This window comes from Heterodontus francisci, chromosome 7 (assembly GCF_036365525.1).
Source record: "Heterodontus francisci isolate sHetFra1 chromosome 7, sHetFra1.hap1, whole genome shotgun sequence".
Taxonomy (NCBI): domain Eukaryota; kingdom Metazoa; phylum Chordata; class Chondrichthyes; order Heterodontiformes; family Heterodontidae; genus Heterodontus; species Heterodontus francisci.
In genome coordinates, this window is record NC_090377.1 from 42,760,632 (window position 1) to 42,785,109 (window position 24,478).

A 24,478-nucleotide genomic window follows, 5' to 3' on the forward strand; every position below is an offset into this window, starting at 1 on the left:
ATGCATAAGGGAAGTAACCTCTCTTGCCCCTATTGGTATGCAAATACCCTCCATCCAAGTCTGGCAGCCCTTATAACAGGCCTTCTCCTCTTCCCAGCAACAATTTGAAATTTAATGTCCATATGGCAAAATTAATATGCCTCATTCTTGGCAGGTGCGGACCCAGCATGACAGTACATTTTTGTTGTGGTTTTAAGAACATTTCAAACTAAAAATGTTTGCAAACATAAAATGTAACTAACACAGTTAACAGGTTCCGAGTTCAAAATTTTGCATGCACTTTGTGACTTGTCACATTCATATAATAAAACTCAGCAAAAATGTTTAACTTTTTATTTTTACCCTGTATTGCATAATTCCCTATCACATAACTGGCTTCCAGCTCTTAGCAAAACTGTACATAATTAACTGCAAAGAACTATGGAGTAAACCCAGCTAAAATAGCCACTGTATAGGAAAGCACCTAATCGACATACAGCCATTCCCTGGAAAATCAGTATCTTGTGTATGGGAATTTTTATGTCACTATTTGCATTGGAATTGCAACATGTCACACCACTTTACACCATAGCTTATTTTTTTTGTTAAATAGTATAACTATTTTTATTAACTGTTGAAATTCCAGTTATGTCTAATATGTCCAGTACTAATAATGTCCAGTAATGTCTGGCATGAATGAAAACAGCTGGACAATTGAGAACAACCACTCTGTACTTGATTCAAATCTAGGTTTCAGGTGAAAAGACAGTAATTTTTATATATATATATAATGTATATATATATATATAAACCACATTGTCTTGCTCTATTAATTTAATTTCATCTCTTCCTTTGAAAGCCTTATGGCATTTATCTTTCCATACACTACTTTTTCAGTTTCTTTTGACCCGTTAAAAATTCAGCTTTAACTTCTGATCTATTAACACTCAAAATCTTCTACAGCTATGATATTTTCCACCTGACTTGCTGACAGGTAAAAATTTTAAGCACTGTCCATAACAATTTCTCTACTGCAAATGTTTTTTTAACTGTTCCATAAGAGCATACGAACTAGGAGCAGGAGTAAGCTATCCGGCCCCTCGAGCCTGCTCTGTCATTCTATAAAATCATAGTTGATCTGCTTGCGGACTCAACTCCACTTTCCTGCCTATTCCCAGTACTCTTTGACACCCTTAAAAACATTCAATGACGCTGCCTCCACCACTCTCTGGGGAAGAGTGCTCCACAAACTCACAACCCTCTTGAGAAAAAAATTTCTCCTCATCCCAGTCTTAAATGGGAGACCCTTTTTTTTAAAATTGTGTCCCCTAGTTCTAGTCTCTCCCACAAGGGGAAACATCCTTTCAACATCCACCCTGTCAAGTCCTCTCAGGATCTTATATGTTTTAATAAGATCACCTCTCCCTTCTAAACTATGAATACAGGCCCAATTTATCCAATCTATCCAACCTTTCCTCATAAGATAACCCTCTCATCCCAGGAATCCGTCGAGTGAACCTTATCTGAACTGCTTCCAATGCAAGCATATCCTTTCTTAAGTAAGGAGACAAAAACTGCACAAGACTCGAGATGTAGTCTCACCAATACCCTGTACAACTGTAGCAAAACACCTCTACTTTCACAATCCATTCCCTTGCAATAAACGACAACATTGCATTTGTCGTCTTAATCACTTTCTGTACCTGCATATTATTTTGTGTGTTTTGTGTACTAGATGAATTGTGTGCTTTTTCTTTCAATTTGTTACTATCTTTAACTTCCTTAGTTAGCCACGGATGGTGCGCCTTCCCCTAGAGTCTTTCTTTCTCACTGGAATGTATCTTTGCTGAGTGTTATGAAATATCTCCTTAAATGTCTGCCACTGCAGCTCTACTGACCTATCCCTTAACCTAATTTATCAGTTTACTTTAACCAGCTCTGTCTTCAAACCCTCATAATAACCCTTTTTTAAGTTTATAACAGTCTTAGATACAGGCTTCTTACCCTCAAATTGAATGTGAAAGTCAATCATGTTTTGATCACTGCCACTTAGGGGTGCCTTTACTATGAGGTAATTAATTAATCCTGTCTCATTACACATTACCAGATCTAGAATAGCCTGCTCTCTGGTTGGCTCTAGAACATGCTGCTCTAAGAAACTGTCCTGAAAACACTCCATGAACTCATCTGCCAGGCTACCTTTGCCAATCTGATTCGTCCGATCTATCTGTATATTAAAATCACCCATGATTATCGCGTGCCTTTCTCAAAAGCCCCCATTATCTCTTCCTGTACACCCGTTCTACAGGGTGTACTATTAGGGGGTCTATAAAGTACTCCCACAAGTGACTTCTGTTATGACGGTGCTTCTGTATTTTCTAAGTTTTTTTTGACAACTCGTATTTTAGAATTATGGACATTGTTATATTTGGGAAAACTGAAAAGGATTCCATGGACGTTTTTTCACTGAGGTCATCAGAAGGTCTCTTGGACTTGGTTTGTAAACAACATTTACTGGAAGTCACCCATCTTCAGAAAAATACCCAGCAGGGGCTTTTTGACTTGGGGAAATGTTTACAGAAAAGTGATAGGTCAAGATTTATAGGGTCAGGAGGCTTGACTCTTGAGATATGGTTTTTGGCTTCAGTTTGGACAGTGTGCTGGGGTGTGAACTGTTTTGAAGGCAGTTGGAGAAAACCAGCCAAGAGTGCAATCACTAGCAGCACCCTTTTCCATCCTTTTGAGCTCTTAGTAGCGAGAGTAAGATACAGAAAAATTGATGCTGCATTCCTCCTGTAAGGCCTGCCAGAAACACCTGCTGCCGCATTTTTCCTGGAAAGCCTGCCAAACTGATCTTCGTCACCTGAAAAGAACATCTATGTGTACTTGGGATGCCAAACCAAAAAGGGACAATTGACATCTTTCCAGATCTTTTTTCTTCAAGAATTAGCAAGTATTTGGCCAAAGTATTCTTTTTTGTCTTTGTAACAGCTCTAAAGAGAAAATCTCTATTTTTTCAGTTAACCGGTGTGTGTGTGGGGCTAAGGTAAAAGGGAACTTTCATATTTCACTCTGTTAATGCTTTGCTTCATTACTGGTTAGTCTTGTTTATAATAACCTGATAATTTTTTTTTTATTAAAGAAACCTAGTTGGTGTATTTTATACTAGGATAAAGAGTAGAGTCTATGATTGGTAACTGGGTAAACATTTAAATATAAATTGTGACTTGTGGAGAAGTGGAAGTAGAAAAAACAGTGCACTCCTCCTGCCTCGGGTATAACACTTCCTACCTTTACTATTTCTTATCTCTACCCAAACTGATTCTACATCTTGATTTTTAGAACTTAGGTCACCTCTCTATATTGTAGTAATGTCATCCTTAATTAACAGAGCTACCCATCGCCTTTTCCTAGTTTCCTGTCCACCTGAAATGTCATGTACCCTTGAATATTAAAGTCCCAGCCTTTATCATCTTGCAGCCATGTCTCTGTAATGGCTATCAGGTCATATATATTTATTTTTATTTGAGCTATCATTTGTCATGAATGCTACTCGCATTCAAATACAGAGCCTTTAGTTCTGTCTTTTTTACTATTTACACAACCTCTAGCCTTAGCTGCTTGCACACTCTTAATTTTGTACATTCTGTCCCTTCCTGCCACGCTCTGATTATTATTTCTCATTGCTACCTTGCTGTCTTGCCTTGTCCTCTTTCTTTACTTTATCATATTTTCTCTCACTTGATCCCTAGCCCCCACTATTTAGTTTAACGCCCTCTCTACTACCCTAGTTGTACGACTCGCCAGAACACTGGTCACAGCATGGTTCAGGTGAAGACTGTCCCAATGGTACAGGCCACACTTTTCCCAGTACTGGTGCCAGTGCCCCATGAATTGAAACCCATTTCTCCCACACCAAGCTTTGAGCTACGCATGTAACGCTCTAATCTTATTTACCCTACTCCAATTTGCTCGTGGCTCAGGTAATAATCCAGAGATTATCTTTGAGGGTCTGCTTTTTAATTTAGTCTCTAACTGTTCATACTTCCTATTCAGAACCTCTTTCCTAGTCCTATCTATGCCATTGGTACCCACGTGGACCAAGTCAACTAGGTCCTCCCCCTCCCACTGCAAGTTCCTCTCCAGCCCTGAGCAGAATTCCCAAACCCTGGCACCGGGCAGGCAACACAGCCTTCTGGATTCTCATTCTTGGCTGCAGAGAACAGTGTCTATCCCCTTGACTATACTGTTCCCTACTACCACTACATTCTTATTTACTCCCCGCTCTTGAATGGCTTCCTGTACCATGAGCTCAGTTTGCTCATCCACCCTGCAGCCCCCGCTCTCATCTATACATGCTGAAAGAACCTCAAACTTGTTGGACAATTGCAAGGGCTGAGGCTCCTCCACCTGTACCTTCTCGATCCCCTTACCTGCCTTACTCGCAGTCACATTCTCTTGTCCCTGACCAAATCAGAAGACCCTATCCTATGGAGTGCGACTGCCTTCTGGAACAAAGTGTCCAGGTAATTTTCCCCCTCCCTGATGCATTGCAGTATCTGTAGCTCAGCCTCCAGCTCATCAACTCTGTGCTGAAGCCCCTCGAGCTGTAGACACTTACTGCAGACGAGGTTGCTGTAAATCGCACTGGTGTCCACGAACTCCCACATACTGTAGCTGCAACACATCACCTGCTCTGCCATCCTCCTTGTGTTTTAAATAATTAATTATTTACTTAATTAACTTTTTAATTAACGCCTCTCTTCAGCACTTACTGCACTAATTTAAATCTTGGTAATACAATAAACCTTACCACTTATACTAAAACAGAACAGTAGACTCACCAACTTCTTACTTCACTTCTGCTTGCCTGTCTTAAGATAGCTACTTAAATTTGATTTTATATTTTTCTAATTCTCAGCTATTAACACATGCACCATAACAGTTGTGTACCAACCTAGCTATTTACAGATACTCTCTAATAGCAGTTACTCACCAACCAATGACCTTACTGTTTCCTGTGATGTCACTGGTTGAATATTTTTCAAACTCAGTCAGCGCACACCCACTCCTGAAGCTTTTTAGGTGTTCCCACCCAGGTCTGGCTCCTCTCAGCTCCCTGAAGGTAAGTGAAGGCCCCGAGCCTCACGCTGTATTTATCCGCTCCCGGTTCTAGATGCTCCTACGCAGGTCTGGCTCCTCTCAGCTCCCTCAAAGTAAGTGTTTACAGCTTAGATTGAAAATGGAGTAGTCAACGAGTTAAGCAAACAGATACTGAGGTGTCTAGAGCAAGGTGCTGTTTTGCTGTTAAATTTCTCAATAACTGGATAAAAAGGATTGTCCTCTGAGCAACCATTCACTCAGTTTTTCTATAAATAATGAGGGTATCGCAGAACACCATGTAATGCTGGCTACAGGATAAAGGTTACTAAAATTCTGTTTGTTGTCAGATACTACCTGAACAATATGTTGAGGGTAAATCATATGAAGGCAACAGGGTTGATGCGAAGACCCTTGCTACCCACATGGTTATTATGTTCAGCTGTTTGAATTTAAAGGAATCCTGCTTTACTGCCTATCCAGCTGATGCCTCCTTTCCACGGGAACTATAATAAAGATGTCATTCCTTGCAAATGTGATGGTTGTCACTTGCCTGAGCCATGTTTTTTCGCTGCTGACAGCCTGGTGTGGCCAATGTCTTTGCTACAATCAAAAGGTCTAGTACCATGCTGTGGTAAACTTCACTTTTGTGGGAAGAGCTGTTGCAACCTCTCTTGTGAAATGAGGTGAATCCTGTGATGTTTCCAGATGCAAATCTTGGCATAATGTCAGGTATCAGCAAAAGTCTAAGGTGTCATTGCACCACTATTTGTTGGACCCTCATGAGCTCCTGCATGTGCTGCATAAGTCACATGGAGAAGTCCAACTAGAATTACACCCATTTCTTTTAAAGGTAAAAGCAGCAGTGACTAAAAATTATTGATATTATTAGCATCGAAGGGAAAAAAAAACAAAGTACTACCTAACAAAACTAACTGGGCAAAAGCAACAGCGGGAACATATAAACATCAAAAACTGAAGTTAAGAGGAAAAGTAAATACCTCACATGCATGAGAAAACTGAGCTTTTTTAGAACCTTGTTTAACATGGATAACATCTTGAAGTGTTGGTGTTCGGATGGGGAAAAAAAATGGATTGGCTCAGATGTGCCCGTTTTGTCACCAGCAGTAATGTAAGGTCATTATGAAGTTATTTGTCTGGAATGGTTAGCTCAATTTACACATTGTGTGAAGGTCAATAACAAGATTTGCATGGATAGGAAAACAGCAACAACAAAAAAATGGATCAGAGTACTTTTCATTGCTATAAAGTTCCAAATAAACATAGATCCAAACCAAATACCTGAATTAGCAGTTGTATGTGTTCCCCCTAGGATAACCTAATTTTTTCCCACACGCCTTATACTTAAAAATGTGAGATATTTGAAAACATGCTAAAGACTTGCATTGATACTGGTTGGTATTAGAACCCAGAGAAGAGTTACGGCAAAAAATATTTAGCAAGTGTGCAGCAATGTAAAGTAGCCGCAAAACAACAATTCAGTGACATAATACCCTGCAGTGGCTCCAGCTATAAATTATCTATGAGTAAATCTTTAATATTAATTATTGAGTTTCAAGCAAGATTTCACCAGTTCAAAGTACCAATACAATAATGATGGGGAACTTTAATTACAGAATTGTTACAGCACAAGAGGCCATTTGACCCATCTCGTCTGCACCAGCTCTCCAAATGAGAGCTAATGTCATTCCCCCACCTTCTCCCCGTAACCCTGCGCATTCTTCCCTTTCAGATAATAGTCTAATTCCCTTTTGAATGCCTCGATTGAACCTGCCTCCACCACTCTCAGGCAATGCATTCCAGATCCTAACCATTCATCGTGTGAAGAAGTTTTTCTTCATGTTGCTTTTTTTTTGCCTATCACTTTAAATCTGTGCCCTCTCGTTCTCGATCCTTTCACAAGTGGGAACTATTTTTTTTCCCTATCCACTCTGTCCAGACCCCTCATGATTTTGAATACCTCTATCAAGTCTGCTCTAAACCTTCTCTTCTCCAAGGAAAACAGTCCCAACTTCTCCAATCTGTCTTCATACCTGAAGTTCCTCATCCCTGGAACCATTCTTGTGAATCTTTTCCGTACTCTTGCCAATGTCTTCATATCTTTCCTAATGTGCAGTGCCCAAATCTGGATGCAATAATTCAGCTGTGGCTGAACTAGTGCCTTATACAAGTTTAACATAACCTCCTTGCTTTTGTACACTATGCCCTTATTAATAAAGCCCAGGATACTGTATTGTTACGCCAATGTGTTTTGTTGAATGATAATTTTCTTTGGTCCACTCATTAAGACCGACAGCTCCAGTCAAAGCCCCCCAATCAAAATATATGATTCTGACTGGTGGGAGAAGTGCACTGTTAATTCAATCCCGTCCCTCCACAGATCACCCAACATAATTTTAAACTTTCCAAATTAAAGACCCAGCCAAATTATACTATTAACCCCCGAATGAGGCTAACCAAACCAGGTGTCTTCAAATCAACAAATTAACTGTTTAATTAGAAAAACTAAATTCTTAAACACTATGAAGATATAAACAACAGTAAAAATAGGAAAAAATTAGAGTCCTTGCAAAGTTACAGTCCAATGTTGCTTGAATGCTTTCCTTTATTGGCCGAGGTAGAATACAAAAGCAGGGATGTAATGTTGGAACTGTATAAAATGCTGGATAGGCCACAGCTGGAGCATTGCATACAGTTCTGGTCACATTACAGGAAGGACATAATTGCTCTGGAGAGAGTACAGAGCAGATTTACAAGAATGTTGCCAGGGTTTGAAAGTTGCAGTTATGAGGAAAGATTGGATAGGCTCGGGTTGTTTTAGAACAGAGAAGGCTGAGGGGTGACTTAATTGAGGTATAGAAAATTATGAGGGGCCTAGATAGAGTAGGGCACAGATTTAAGGTGATTGGTAGAAGGATTAGACGAGATATGAGAAAAACTTGTCACCCAGAGGGTGGTGGGTGTCTGGAATTACTGCCAGGAACGGTGGTGGGGGCAGAAACCCTCAATTATTTTAAAAAGGTACCTGGACATGCACCTGAAGTGCTGTAACCTGCAAGGCTATGGATCAAGTGCTGGAAGGTGGGATTAGATTGGGTGGCTTTTTTTTTCAGCTGGCACAGACACGATGGGCTGAATGGCTTCCTTCTGCGCCATAATTTTTCTATGGTGCTATCCTGCCACCTTCAATGACTTATGCATCTATACCCCCAGGTCCCTCTGCTGTTGCACCCTCTTTAGAGTTGTACCCTTTATGTTATATTGTCTCACCATGTTCTTCCTACCAAAATGAATCATTGAACATCATCTGCCGATTGTCCACCCATTCCACCAACTTGTCTATTTCCTTTTGAAGTTCTACACTAACCTCACAGTTCACAATTGTTCCAAGTTTCGTATCTTCTGCAAATTTTGAAATTGTGTCCTGTACACCAAGGTCTAGGTCATGAATATATAATCTTCATATAGACTGGGCAAACCAAGGAGTTAACGAAATCACACTCAAACGCAATATAAAATTCTATAATATTATGATCACTCTTTCCCAAAAGACTCCTTTACAACAAGATTATCAATTAATCTGTCTCATTGCACAATACTGGATCTGAAATAGCCTGTTTCCTAGTTGTTTCTGCACATACTGATCTAGAAAACTATTTTGAATGCATTCCACGAACTTACCATCCACACTATTTTAAATCTCAACAAAGCAAACAATGTAGGTATGAGGGGCAAGTTGGCTAAGGTAGATTGGGAAACTACATGATAATATGACAGTAGATAATCAATGGAGAATAATTAAATAATTAAGAAATTAAAACCCCATAGGGAAACTTGTAGCTTATAAGAGAAGTTAAAGGTGTATTAAAAGAAGAGGTTTATAGTGTTGCAAAAAAAAAGTACACATAAGGATTGGGAAGATTTCAGAATTCAGCAAAGGATGACCAAGAAATTGATAGAAAGCAAAAATAAATGTGGACGTAAACTAGCAACAGATATAAATTATAAAAACTTCTATACATCTGTAAAAAGGAAGAGATTAGCAAAAGTAATCCTGTGTCCCTTAACGAGACAGGAGAAATAATAATAGTGAATAGGAAATGGCAACAACATTAAACAAATACTTTGTATCTGTCTTCACAGTAAAAGATACAAAATAATCCTGGAAATAACAGCGAACTAAGGATCCAGTGAGAATGAGGAACTTAAAAGAAATAGTAATGGAGAAACTAATGGAACAAAAAGTCTATAAATCTCCTGGGCCCGATGGCTTACATCCTCGGGTTTTCAAACAGATGACCACACAGATAGTAGATGCACTGATCTTCCACAATTCCCTAGATCTTAGAATAATCCCTGTGGATTGGAAGGTAGCAAACATAACCCCACTATCCAAGAAAGGAGGGAGAGGAAACAGAGAACTATAGTCTAGTTAGCCTGACAGCAGTAGTAGGGAAAATTTTAGGTTGCCACTTCCAAAATGCAACCCCATCACAGGAGTTCTCACCCCTCAGGGTTGTAATTAGCAGCGTAGACACAGGGGAACCAGTGGATGTAGCATATTTGGATTTTCAACAAGCATTTGCCAAGAAAGAGGTTATTGCAAAGTTGAAGTTCATTGGATGAGAATAATTAGCATGAATTGGAAATTGGTTAATGGACAGAAAATCAGGCAGGAATAAATTTTGGGTTGGCAAGCTGTAACTAGTGGAGTACTGCAAAGATCAGTGCTTGGACCTCAGCTACTTACTGAAGGCACTGGATATTGCAAAGGCTATGGTCCCTGACAACACATTACTGAAATAGCAATAGTACTGAAGACCTGTGTTACAGAACTGGCTGCACCCCTAGCCAAGCTATTCCAGTACAGCTACAACACTGGCATCTACCCGGTAATGTGGAAAATTGCCCAGGTATGTCCTGTACACAAAAAGCAGGACAAGTCCAATCCAGCCAATTACTGCCCCATCTGTCTACTCTCAATCATCAGTAAAGTGATGGAAAGTGTCATCGACAGTGCCATCAAGCAGCACTTGCTTAGCAATAACCTGCTCATTGATGCTCAGTTTGGGTTCTGCCAGGGCCCTCAGCTCCAGGCCTCATTACAGCCTTGGTTCAAATATGGACGGAAGAGCTGAACTCAAGAGGTGAGGCAAGAGTGACTTCCCTGGACATCAAGGCAGCATTCGACCAGTATGGTATCAAGGAGCCCTAGCAAAACTGGAATCAATGGGAATCGGAGAAAACTCTCCGCTGGTTGGAGTCGAACCTAGCGCAAAGAAAGATGGTTGTGCTGGTTGCAGGTCAATCATCTCAGCTCCAGGATATTAGTGCAGGAGTTCCTCAGGGTACTATCTTAGGCACAACCATCTTCAGCTGCTTCATTAATGGCCTTCTTTCAATCATAACATCTGAAGTGGGGACATGCGCTGATGATTGCACAATGTTCAGCACCATTTGCGACTTTTCAGATACTGAAGCAGTCTGTGTAGAAATGCAGCATGACCTGGACAATATCCAGGCTTGGGCTGTTAAGTGGCAAGTAACATTCACACCACACAAGTGCCAGGCAATGACCATCGCCAACAAGAGAGAATCTAACCATCTCCCCGTGACATTCAATGGCATTACGATCACTGAATCCCCCACAATCAACATCCTAGGGGTTACCATTGACCAGAAACTGCAGTAGCCATATAAATAGCGTGACTACAAGAGGAGGTCAGAGGCTAGGAATCCTGCAGCGAGTAACTCACCTTGTGGCTCGCCAAAGCCTGTCCACTATCTACAAGGCACAAGTCAGGAGTGTGATGGAATATTCTCCACTTGCCTGGATGGGTGTAGCTCCAACAACACTCAAGAAGCTCGACACCATCCAGGACAAAGCAGCCTGCTTGTTTGGCACCCCAACTACAAACATTCACTTCCCCCCTCCACCACCGATGCACAGTGGCAGCAGTGTGTACCATCTACAAGATGCACTGCAGCAACGCACCAAGGCTCCTTAGATACCACCTTCCAAAACCACAATTACTACTACCTAGAAGGTCAAGGGCAACAGATGCATGGGAACACCACCACCTGCAAGTTTCTCTCCAAGCCACACACCATCGTGACTTGGAACTATATCATCGTTCCCTCACTGTCGCTGGGTCAAAATCCTGGAACTAGTTTCCTAACAGAACTGTAGGTGTACCTAACCCACATGGACTGCATTGGTTCAAGAAGGCAGCTCACCACCACCTTCTCATGGGCAATAAATGCTGACCTAGCCAGCGATGCCCACATCCTATGAACAAATAAAAAAAAATCTACATCAATGACTTAGATGAGTGGACGAAGTGTAGTGTATAAAAGTTTGCTGACAAAACAAAGCTGGGAGAGAAAGTAAGCTGTGAGGAGGATGCAAAGAGTCTGCAAAGGAATACAGACAGGTTAAGTGAGTCGGGAAGATTGTGGCAGATGAAATATAATGTAGAAAAATGGGGAGTTATCCACTTTTGAAGGAAAACAAGAAAAGCAGAATAGTTTTGAAATGGTGAGACTGGGAAATGGTATTCAGAGGGACCTGGGTATCCTTGTACATGAATCTCAAAAAGTTAACATGCAGGTACAGCAAACAATTAGGAAAATAAATTGTATGTTAGCTTTTATTACAAAAGAACTGGAGCATAAGAGTAAAGATGTCTTACTGCAATTATATACAGCCTTGGTGACCACACTTGGAGCAGTTTTGGTCTCCTTACCTAAGGAAGGGTATACTTGCCTTAGAGGGAGTGCAATGAAGGTTCACTAGACTGATTCTTAGAATGGTAGACTGATTCTTAGAATGGGAGGATTGTCCTATGAGGAGAGATTGAGCAGGCTAGGCCTAGAGCTTAGAGGAATGAGAGGTGATCTCATTGAAACATAAAATTCATAAGGGGCTTGACAGGGTAGATGCTGAGAAGAAGTTTTCCCTGGCTGAGGAGTCTCGAACTAGGTGTCACATTTTCAGAACATTTCCAGCCATTGAGAACTGAGATGAGGAGAAATTTCTTCACTCACGATTGTCAACCTTAGGAATTCTCTATCCCAGAGAGCTGCAGATGCTCAGTTGTTGACTATATTCAAGGCAGAGATCGCTAAATTTTTGGGTACTGAGGGAATTAAGGGATATGAGGATAGTGCAGATAGGTGTTTAGGTAGACCCTGAATGTAGGATGTTACTGAATGAGAGAGCAGGCTTGAATGGCCTACTCCTGCTCCTTTTTTACATTAGTAAAAGTACTAAAGTAAATGATTTGCATGATTTATTGATGCAATAAAATCCTTAAAGTATCCACAACCAGAAAAGTCCATGATGTGGAGTACATGTTACAGGCGAACATTTTTTTTGACAGTTTCAAAAGCTGTTCAGGGCTGTAATAATATTTAAATGAACAAAGTGCTGCCCTGCATTCAGCAAAACAGCAACTGAAGTAATGACCATGTCAAAAATTCACTATGCACTTACCAATTCCATTTTACAGCAGTTATAGCATTTTACATTTGGACAGTTTCATATTACAACTATGCTATTTTCCTGAAATTGACATTTTAACCATTAACTGCACTTTTACTCAATATTAGCAATCATGAAATTAAACTGCCAGAACCAATGCCAGTTTTCTACATGTGCATGCATTATATTTATGAAAAATAAATTGAGTAGCATTTTAGATTGGGCCTCTGAAATTTAACAGCTACATCTCAAACATATTCATTTATTATGTTTACCTAAGTATGTGACAAAATGTAGGAATGGCATTCAATTATTTTTGTATGGATATATTTTTAATGAGTTTAAGTATCAACTGTCCCAATCTTAGAAGAATGATGTGTCTGATGAAAATGCTCCAGCTAGACGGAATTCATCTTTTAACGTAACACAGTACATGCGTTGTGGTAAAGATTTGGAGTATGGTGCAGGGCGCGGCACAGTTGTCCGGAGAATTATTTCACGTCCAGTTGGAGGAGGAAATTCTGAGACTGCTCCTGAGCTTGACCTGTGCTCATCAGAAGAACCTGGCTTTCCAAATTCATCTTCAATCGGAGTCAGAGTAGCAGCCTTGAAAACAGAACAGAGAGATTATTTTTACACCAATTATGCCTGAACTCATTTACTAGTCACCGATAAGAGACAAAACAGTAATTTAAATGTATGTATAGAATTTAATGCGGAAGCTGAAAATGAAATTGACCAAACATGTAGATGCTGTAAGTGGTATTGGCAAATACACTTTTTAATGGTTCTGTAGGCCCTAGGTTTAAAATTCAATATCTTTGGAAAAAGATACCAGATTACAAGCTGATCACAAATGTTTTAAAAATACACAACTTTTTATGCAAAGTGAATGTACATTTTAAAGTTCAACTGCTATGCATGATGTAAAACAGACTTGTATTGCGTGAACACTGCTTTTCATTGGAATTAGCAATTTGATTGCAATATGAATGCTGTCATTTCAATATTTTGAAATATGTAAAATAATATAATTGGTAAGAAACACTTTCCATAATACTAGTGACAGTCACTGTGAATGGTCTGGTCTGTTAAAACAGATAGACCATAAAAAAATTGTATTTTAACATTAAAAAAGGCAAAGAGAATCAAAATATGTTTTATGCTAGATGGCTTCCATTTATACATTGCCCTAAAAAAATTGCATCTACATGAGGCATGACATGAAGGGTAATGAAGGAGAAGAGCTGGTTGTTACCTCTTCAGTAGATTCAGCCAGCTTGAGAAGGGGTGAGAGAAAAGTAGTATTAGGAGAGAAACACAATGATGAAGAAAGGAAAGTCAAGTTAGATGGTTAATAAGGGGTTAAACGGAAGTTAAATATATTCCTGTTTAAAACATGAAAACATACCCTTTTGACATAAAACTAAAATGATCAATACTTAGACATGCTATGCACCAGTATTTACTATATTTACATAATCAATAGCTAGAACTATGTTATAAAGCAACAGGTATGTCAAGGGACTCATCTGGTAAAACTGTAAGAAAAAAGCTTCAGCAGCCTATCAACTTCCTAAGCACTAAGATGTCAATCCTACAAAATAAGCATATAAATTATATTTCTTATCTAATGATGGAATTTTAAGGTAACTGGGCATTTGGGAACTTACCATCTTAGGTTGAAGTTTATGCGAGTATGCCATGTGCTTTAATCTGAAGAGATGTGATAAGAGTTTGTACTACTTGCCATTTTTGTCAGTTTGGTGAGGGGGTGGGGGGGATAGGAAATGTCTAATCCCTAAAATTTCTAAGTATCTTATTACCATTAATTAAATGTTAAGGTACACATTGCTAATAAAAACTAACTTTAAATATTATAGCAATGAATCCAATTCTGAATATGAGCTTTAGCAATACTGACAACCATGCATTTACAATTTCTGTAGCTGCCTTTAGGTTATAAGTGGAGTATATTAAATGTATAGGCTACTAATCAGCAAAACAGAAAAAAAAAATTATCCTGTCTCCTCTTCTAAAGATTTTGCTAATTTAACTTCACACTTTGCTTTCCTGTTTCAAAAAAGTGGGACAGTTTCCATTGTTACAGTTCATCGAACAGATAATCATTCAATTGTGATGTTGTTGTCTCCTGAGTTTATTACACTGCTGCCATTGGATCTCACTTTCCACCACCATTTTGATACTTAATGGCCTATTCATTTAAATGTGCTCCACTGTATAATATGTTGGTAGCTACAGATACTCTACATGCACATTGTCAGTGTATAGTTGTGATTAATGATGAACTGGATTTATTGTTGCAATATATAAGGAAAACAGAATAGAGTGATGGCCAAAGAATTACCAACTTTACCATGAAAATCAGAAATAGCAATATTGGTTGCAGGCCTGATTCCAATGGATCCTAAATATGTGAGGATGAATGCAGAATACTTGCTCTAATTCTTAATCTACATATAACGGACAGATACAGCAGTCACTTGATGCTAGGGGCTGAGACGGGGCAGAATTTGTAAGGAGCATCCAGGGGGGCTTCTTGAAACAATAGATAGTCCAACTAGGGATGGGGCCGTACTGGGCCTGGTATTGGGGAATGAGCCCGGCCAAGTGGTCGAAGTCTCAGTAGGGGAGCATTTCGGGAACAGTGACCATAATTCCATAAGTTTTAAGGCACTTGTGGATAAGGATAAGAGTAGTCCTTGGGTGAAGGTGCGAAATTGGGGGAAGGCTAATTATAACAATATTAGGCAGGAACTGAAGAATTTAGATTGGGGGCGGCTATTTGAGGGTAAATCAACATCTGACATGTGGGAGTCTTTCAAACGTCAGTTGATTAGAATCCAGGACCAGCATGATCCTGTGAGGAAGAAGGATAAGTTTGGCAAGTTTCGGGAACCTTGGAAAACGCAGGATAGTGTGAGCCTAGTCAAAAAGAAAAAAGAAGCATTCGTAAGGGCTGGAAGGCTAGGAACAGGCGAATCCCTTGAGGAATATAAAGACAGTAGAAAGGAACTTAAGCAAGGAGTCAGGAGGGCTAAAAGGGGTCATGAAAAGTCATTGACAAACAGGATTAAGGATAATCCCAAGGCTTTTTATACATTATTAAGAGCAAGAGGGTAACCAGGGAAAGGGTTGGCCCGCTCAAGGACAGAGAAGGGAATCTATGTGTGGAGCCAGAGGAAATGGGCGAGGTACTAAATGAGTACTTTGTATCAGTATTCACCAAAGAGAAGGACTTGGTGGATGATGAGCCGATGGAAGGGAGCATAGATAGTCTCAGTCATCTCATTATCAAAAAGGAGGAGGTGTTGGGTGTCTTGCAAAGCATTTAGGTAGATAAGTCCCCAGGGCCCGATGGGATCTACCCCAGAATACTAAGGGAGGCAAGGGAAGAAATTGCTGGGGCCTTGACAGAAATCTTTACATCCTCATTGGCTACAGGTGAGGTCCCAGAGGACTGGAGAATAGCCAATGTTGTTCCTTTGTTTAAGAAGGGTAGCAAGGATAATCCAGGAAATTATAGGCCGGTGAGCCTTACGCCAGTGGTAGGGAAATGATTAGAGAGGATTCTTCGGGACAGGATTTACTCCCATTTGCAAACAAACGAACTTATTAGCAAGAGGCAACATGGTTTTGTGAAGGGGAGGTCGTGTCTCACTAATTTGATTGCGTTTTTTGAGGAAGTGACGAAGATGATTGATGAAGGAAGGGCAGTGGATGTTATCTATATGGACTTCAGTAAAGCCTTTGACAAGGTCCCTCATGGCAGACTGGTACAAAAGGTGAAGTCACACAGGATCAGAGGTGAGCTGGCAAGATGGATACAGAACTGGCTCTGTCATAGAAGACAGAGGGTAGCAGTGGAAGGGTGCTTTTCTGAATGGAGGGATGTGACTAGTGGTGTTCCGCAGGGATCAGTGCTGGGACCTTTGCTGTTTGTAGTATATATAAATGATTTAGAGGAAAATGTAGTTGGTCTGATTAGTAAGTTTGCGGACGACACAAAGGTTGGTGGAGTTGCGGATAGTGATGAGGATTGTCAGAGGATACAGCAGGATATGGATTGGTTGGAGACTTGGGCGGAGAAATGGCAGATGGAGTTTAATCCGGACAAATGTGAGGTAATGCATTTCGGAAGGTCTAATGCAGGTGGGAAGTATACAGTAAATGGCAGAACCCTTAGGAGTATTGACAGGAAGAGAGATCTGGTCGTACAGGTCCACAGGTCACTGAAAGTGGCAACGCAGGTGGATAAGGTAGTCAAGGAGGCATACGGCATGCTTGCCTTCATCGGTCGGGGCATACAGTATAAAAATTGGCAAGTCATGCTGCAGCTGTACAGAACTTTAGTTAGGCCACACTTAGAATATTGTGTGCAATTCTGGTCGCCACACTACCAGAAGGACGTGGAGGCTTTGGAGAGGATACAGAAGAGGTTTACCAGAATGTTGCCTGGTCTGGAGGGCATTAGCTATGAGGAGAAGTTGGATAAACTCGGATTGTTTTCACTGGAACGACGGAGGTGGAGGGGCGACATGATAGAGGTTTACAAAGTTATGAGCGGCATGGACAGAGTGGATAGTCAGAAGCTTTTTCCCAGGGTGTAAGAGTCAGTTACTGAGGGACATAGGTTTAAGGTGAGAGGGGCAAAGTTTAGAGGGGATGTGCGAGGAAAGTTCTTTACACAGAGGGTGGCGAGTGCCTGGAACTTGCTGCCAGGGGAGGTGGTGGAAGCAGGTACGATAATGACGTTTAAGAGGCATCTTGACAAATACATGAATAGGATGGGAATAGAGGGATACGGTCCCCGGACGTGCAGAAGGTTTTAGTTTAGGCAGGCATCAAGATCGGTGCAGGCTTGGAGGGCCGAATGGCCTGTTCCTGCGCTGTACTGTTCTTTGTTCAATCAACCCCATGGCTCGCACTCCACCCCTTTCGAAAAACAGCTGTGATTTCAGTACCTCTCAATTAAGAAACCTGACTTTGAACTGTATGGAATTACTGACTGTTCAGGTAGGTAATTAAGATCCAATAATACATGATGTGAGGCTGATTCGCTTACGTTTGGTATAGCCCATGCCTGTGCTTAACGTGTCTGTACGGTACATTTTATATTACTAACAGCTTCACACTGCTGATTATTGCTCAACTCTGCAAGTTGTCTATTCCAAGTTCAAAAATTATTTCAAATCAGAGCAATTCATTCCTCATTTATCTCTCCAATATCCTGTCTCTTTGGCTAAAAAGAATTTGCACTTCCATAGCTCCTTTCACAACCTCAGTACATCCAAAGCACTTAATAGCCAATGAAGTACTTGTGAATTGTAGTCACTACTGTAATATAGGAAAACATGACAGCCAATTTCTGCACAGCAAGCTTCCACAAACAGCAATGTGATAATGACCGGATGATCTGTTTTTTTTTTTAAAAAGAGATGTTGGTTGAGGGATAAATGTTGGCGAGAGCTCTCCTGCTCTTCTTCAAAATAGTGCAGAAATCTTTCACGTCCACTTGAGACAGCAGATATCATCTGAAAGACAGCATGTCCAATAGTGCAGCCCTCCCTCAGCATAGACGTTTGTGCTCAGGTCTCTGGAGTGGGGCTTGAATCCACAACCTTCTGACTTAGAGGTAAGAGTGCTACCCACTGAGCCACAGCTAACAGAGCAATTGACACACACACAGGAAATCATTCAACTTCAGTGTTTGTCATGCTATATAGGAAGGTCAAATGGCTCTGGTTGAAATATTTCCAAGGGAGAAGCATCTCAAACGATTCTGCCCATGTTATGTTGAGCAGACCTTAACTGAAAGTATGAAGAACACTACACAAATAAATGTGACTCCCTTCCAATTAGTCACAAAGATACTTTTAAGAGTTAGCTACTGTGCCTTTTGCTTGTTAATTATGTTAGGTGCCTGCCTGTATTTGTGTTTGATTGAAACCTATGGTAATTTGCCAGCCAATGTATAACATTACGTACCTTTAGTTTTCTTATTTTAATAAAGTAACTTGACATGTGTTCACTTGCAGATTCATTTGCACAATGTCATTATTGAAGGAAAAAACTGGTATTGCATACCACTTCTTTGGCATGTCTTTTGCCCCACTTTATGAAGATCATTCATCAAAAAAGGCAAAGGAATACACAATTAATGAGAAAATACTGAGAAGTGTAGAGGAAGTAAGGGACCTTGGAGTGAATGTCCACAGATCCCTGGAAGGTAGCAGAACAGGTTTATAAAGTGGTTATGAAAGCATATGGAATCGTTTCCTTTATTAGCCGAGGTATAGAATACAAGAGCAGGGAGGTTATGCTGGAACTGTATAATTCATTGGTTAGGGCACAACTTGAGTACTGTGTGCAGTTCTGGTCACCTCATTACAGAAAGGATGTAATTGCACTAGAGAGGGTAAAGGGGAGATTTACGAGGATTTTGCTAGGACTGGGAAAATGTAGCTATGAGGAAAGATTGGATAGGCTGGGAACAGAGAAGGCTGAGGGGAGATCTGATTGAAATGTACAAAATTGTGAGGGGCCTGGATAGAATGGAGGTGAAGGGTCTATTCACCATAGCAGAGAGGTCGGTGATAGGGGCATAGATTTAAAGAGATTGGTAGAAAAATCAGAGGAGAGACGAGGAAATATTTTTTCACCAGAGGGTGTTGATGGTCTGGAACTGCCTGAAAGGGTAATTGAGGCAGAGACCCTCAACTCATTCAAAAGGAGTATGGCTATGCACCTCAAGTGCCGTAAACTGCAGGGCTACGGACCAAATGCTGGAAGGTGGGATTAAAATAGGTTTTCGGCTGGCACAAACACGATGGGCCAAGTAGCCTCTTTCTGTGCCTTAAACTATGATTCTATAAAACTATTTCAGAATCAATTCCAAGTATTGAAAAATTCAATTTCAGTTTGTCCTCACCCTCTGTGCATTCACAAATAGTTTGTAAATAATGCTGCCTGTAGGCCCTCGTCCTGCTCCAATGACTGGTACTTCTGGCTGTTCTAAAAGACAGTTCACAAACCTAACAAAAAAAAAATTAAATCCGTGAATCACAAAGTTTTCTGACATGTCAATCTTCTGAATGTCTAATAACATGCCCAACATTGCAATTGAATAATTCCAAAGCTAAGTTTGTATTAGACTAAAACATCAAATATTAAGCTATTCTGTACGATAGCTAGGTAATATGGAGCACATTTAATACTTTTAGTTAGTGCTGCATTAATAATCCATAGTTCTAAGCAAAAGATCACAAACATTCTAACCAAAAACAAATATTTTACACAATACATTTTTAAATATAGTTAAGATTGTGATATCCTAATATAGAATTTAAGATCAAATCTTTGTGACAATGCTTCTATTTTAATCCCACTGGTAAATGAAAACAAAAATATCACTGTGGATTGCTCAAAAGAGTTATTTGCTGATGTAATTAAGAGCCACAGCTTGCTGTAACACAGCTCCCCACAAGAGAAAGTTCCTATTTTTACAATGCCTTCAGGACAAGGTGCCAAGCAGAAGCCACTTGCCTGCCCAGAGCAACCTGGAGAAAATGAAGGAGAATACCACCAGCCCAGTCTCCTGGGTCATTCAACTACATCTCAGAACCCTGGATCAAATTGTTTATCCAGTTTCTAAGTCCATGAATCCTTACAGACAGGAAAACATTTTAGAAATCAAAGCAGCAATGTTGTTTGAAACATAATATTACTTTTAATAGTTCTGCCTTAATGTTCAACTTATAAAGCTAAAAGCTACTGCATCACAAAATAATTACAGCAATCTCAGGACTAATCACTTTTATTTTCATATTGAAATCTACCTTCAGTATTTAAAAGGTTAATTAAATTGATCAAATTTGATTGATTAAATTTTTTCCTTTGTAAAAAAATAAACTTAAATCTTATAAACCTGTCTGTGGCTATAAACCAATGTTTTGGACTACTACCATCCAACAGAAAATTTTATCTACAGCATCCTTTATAGTTCAGTATAATTAATTTGGAAAAAGGCAATTAGAGTGGTCACCTAAGCATCAAAAAATAACTAGAATCAGTTATGGCAAAGAACTGGCCCTTTGAGTCCACAGTGCAATCCAGTCAATCCTACTACCCTTATTTCCTTCAAGTGCCCATCCAATTTATTTTTGAAATCATTGTCTCCGCTTCCACCACCCTCGTGGGCAGTGAGTTCCATGTCATTCCCACTCCCTGCATAAAAAAGTTCTTCCTCACATTCCACCTTAATCTCTTGCCTGAAAACCTTCAATCTGTGTCCCCTAGTCCTTGTACCATCTGTTAATGGGAACAGTTTTTCCTTGTCTAACCTACCTAAGCCTGCCATAATCTTGTACACCCCTATCAAATTTCTCCTTAACCTCCTTTGCTCCAGTGAGAATAACCCCAGCTTTTCCAACCTAACTTTGTAACTAAAATCCACCATCACTGGAACCATTCTGGTAAATCTCTTTTGCATTTTTTTTTATTCATTCATGGGATGTGTGCGTCACTGGCCAGGCCAGCATTTATTGCCCAGGCCAGCATTTATTGCCCATCCCAAATTGCCCATGAGAAGGTGGTGGTGAGCTGCCTTTTTGAACCGCTACAGTCCACGTGGGGTAGGTACACCCACAATGCTGTTAGGAAGGGAGTTCCAGGATTTTGACCCAGCGACAGTGAGGGAACGGTGTGACTTGGAGGGAAACTTGCAGGTGGTGGTATTCCCATGCATTTGCTGCCCTTGTCCTTCTAGTTGGTAGAGGTCGCGGGTTTGGAAGGTGCTGTCTAAGGAGCCTTGGTGCGTTGCTGCAGTGCATCTTGTAGATGGTACACACTGCTGCCACTGTGCGTTGATGGTGGAGGGAGTGAATGTTTGTAGATGGGGTGCCAATCAAGCAGGCTGCTTTGTCCTGGATGGTGTCGAGCTTCTTGAGTGTTGCTGGAGCTGCACCCATCCAGGCAAGTGGAGAATATTCCATCACACTCCTGACTTGTGCCTTGTAGATGGTGGATAGGCTTTGGGGAGTCAGGAGGTGAGTTACTCTCAAGGACCTGCACATCCTTCCTTAAATGTGGTGATGAGGACTCTAATTGGGGCCTAACCAGAACTTTAAAAAGATTCAGCATAACTTCCATGCTATTAAGGATAGAGCTTTGATATAAAATGGACAACAACAACTTTCATTTATATAGTGTCTTCAATATAATAAAACGTCCTAAGATGCAGTGTTATCAAATGGAATTTGACACTGAGCCGTAGCTTGCTCAAATAGAAACATAGAAAACATAGAAAATAGGAGCAGGAATAGGCCATTCGACCCTTCAAGCCTGCTCCACCATTCATTATAATCATGGCTGATCAACCAACTCAGTAACCTGTTCCCGCTTTCTCCCCGAACAGTAGGTTTTAAAAAGCGTCTTAAAGGAGAGAGAGGCGGCAAGGTTTAGGGAGGGAACGCCAAAGCTTGGGGCCCAGGCAGCTTCCAATAGTGGAACCAAGAAATCTTACATATTTACATGACTATATCCCTCTCATAGACAAATACAAAATACTGCGGATGCTGGAAATCTGAATTTAAAAAAGGCTGGAAATACTCATCAGGCCAGGCAGCAGTTCTAAGAAAGGTCATTGACTCTATTTCTTTCTCCAAAGATGCTGTCTGACCCGCTGAGTATTTCCAGCATTTTCAGTTTTTATTGCTCTCAAAGGCCTTTTCTATAGTGAACAGCTTCTCTTGATGTTTTTGGAATTAAGTAATCTTTCTTAAAATGTTACTTACATTACACTCCATTGATTTAATGTAGCCCCAAATTCTGCACAGGATTATTTACTGTCCATTTCAGGTTTACCAAATTGACAAAGTTGGTAAGTTAAAGCAAAAAAATTAGCAATTTACTGATTAAAAAATCAATATAACATCTTTTACCTTTCCAATTCTTCACGTTCATCTTCCTTTTCACACTTCTTAATTCCAAATTTGGCTTGAAGTGATCGAGATCTTGCAATAATGGCTTCTGAAGCTATTATTTGATTAATTATTTCCTAGAAGGAAGGTTATATAGTTATGTTTCCCTTTTTTCGAAAGCGCCCTTAGGCCCATTTGTAAATCTTTCGAAAGGTAATGCCAGCGAAACTTACTTCCAATTTTTTGATGTCAGGGTTTGAATATCTTAAAAGTTTGCTAGCATGGGTAATGATCTGCTGAATTATTTTTCTTACAGAAGGGATATCTTCCACAGATTCTGATGAAGGTGGTAAATAAATTAATAGCACAAAGATAAAGCAACATACATGGAGACCAGAAACTAAGATATTTTAAAAGCTAATTAAGATTTAATCAATTATCTCATTATAAAAGAATTCTGTGAAATCAATCATAAACGATTAAAACTATTTAAAACTGTTAATACTATGTTGTATAATTTTACAAAACTGTGTTACCTTCTTCTTTAACCTTCAGCACTGCAGCATGCAAAATGCATGGTAGTAAATGCCTAGTCAAATCTGCAGGTTTTAAGCCAACGAAATAATGAAGAACCTGAAAGAAAACATATGTCCTGTTATTTCAAGTGCATAGGTCTAATTCTGCAGATAAATACAATTTAAGGTATGGCTAAAAATCCATCAATTAAAATGTTATAAAATTGAATTATGTATTTATCTTATTGCTCAAGACTTGTAAATTACATCACACCTCCCCACATACACAAAAAACCTTAAATATATCAATTTCCTTCTGTATAATCTTATCCAGTTCAATAAAATTTAAAACCATAAACATCAATTTAACATGTTGAAAACTTCTCAAATGCACTTAGATATGGTTTGATAAGTTCTTTCTCTACACCATGAAGTACATAGAAATACATAGAAATTACAACACGAAAACAGACCATTCAGCCCAACCAGTTTGTGTTCAGGTTTACCCTCACTTGAGCAAATAGTTCTAACCATATTTACCCATAATTCAACTTTTGTACGGCAACATGGTTTCTGCCTCAACCATTAACCCTGGAATTAAATTTCACAGCCTCACAAATGTGTGAGAAGCGGTTTTTCATGCCCTCTGTTCTAAATTGCTTACATTTAATCTTTATTTATGGCTCCTCATTTTTGATCCCTCAAGTACACAATGTGTGTGATTTCATGGAACCTTCTTACATTTGGAGTTTTTGTGTGGAATCCTGTCTCTTGCCAGGTCATTGCCACAGAATTTTAAGAGACAAGAGGCTACCATTCAGCCAGTCAGACTAAAGAACCTATCCAGGTCCAAACCCTTTCCCCTTAATTATTCCTTTATAAATATTCACCTTTTCTTTCAAAGGCTAATGTGGATACTACTTCCACCACTGTTTCTGGTAGGACATTCTATATCCCAACAATTCTCAGGGTGAAAAGAATTCTCCTAAACTCTCCCTTCATTCTCTCGGCAATGATCTTATATGTGGGCCCTCTAGTTATCAACTCACCAACCAGTGGAAATAGTTTTTCCCTTATTTACCTCATCAAAACACCTCAATTTTAAACAACACCTTGTAATTTCTCTTAATCTTCTTTGATCTAATAAAAACAGGTCCAGTTTCCCCTCAAAGCCTCTCATGCCTGGTATCCTTTAGTAAAATTTCTTCTGTACTTTTTCTTTGGACTGGATATTCTTCCTAAAGAAAAGCATTCAAAACTGGACACTGTAACCTAACTAATGCTGTGTACAGGTTAGCACTGTCTGTTTGATTTTGTACTTTATGTCTGATTTCTAAAACTTAGGATCCCATATGCATTTCCCACATAGCTTTATCAACTTGTTCCCCCTTGGTCCCTTGTTCACAAAGGGTTTAAGGACAAGCCCAGCAACTACAAGC

The 24,478-nt window shown here is 39.9% G+C and overlaps 1 protein-coding gene across 2 annotated transcripts in view; it reads right to left on the reverse strand.

Moving 5' to 3' along the window:
* Nucleotides 1–12,379: 12,379 nt before the first annotated feature.
* Nucleotides 12,380–24,478, reverse strand: part of rab3gap1 (RAB3 GTPase activating protein subunit 1) — a 118,384-nt gene continuing 106,285 nt past the window's right edge. For both annotated transcript variants that reach the window (XM_068035073.1, XM_068035074.1), the window contains exons 21-25: nt 23,061–23,157; nt 22,758–22,861; nt 22,546–22,661; nt 19,536–19,638; nt 12,380–13,189 (exon numbers count right to left, since the gene is read on the reverse strand). In XM_068035073.1, coding sequence (XP_067891174.1) covers nt 12,947–13,189; nt 19,536–19,638; nt 22,546–22,661; nt 22,758–22,861; nt 23,061–23,157 — 663 coding nt within the window. In that variant the 3' untranslated portion in view covers nt 12,380–12,946. The remainder of the gene's footprint in view (nt 13,190–19,535; nt 19,639–22,545; nt 22,662–22,757; nt 22,862–23,060; nt 23,158–24,478) is intronic.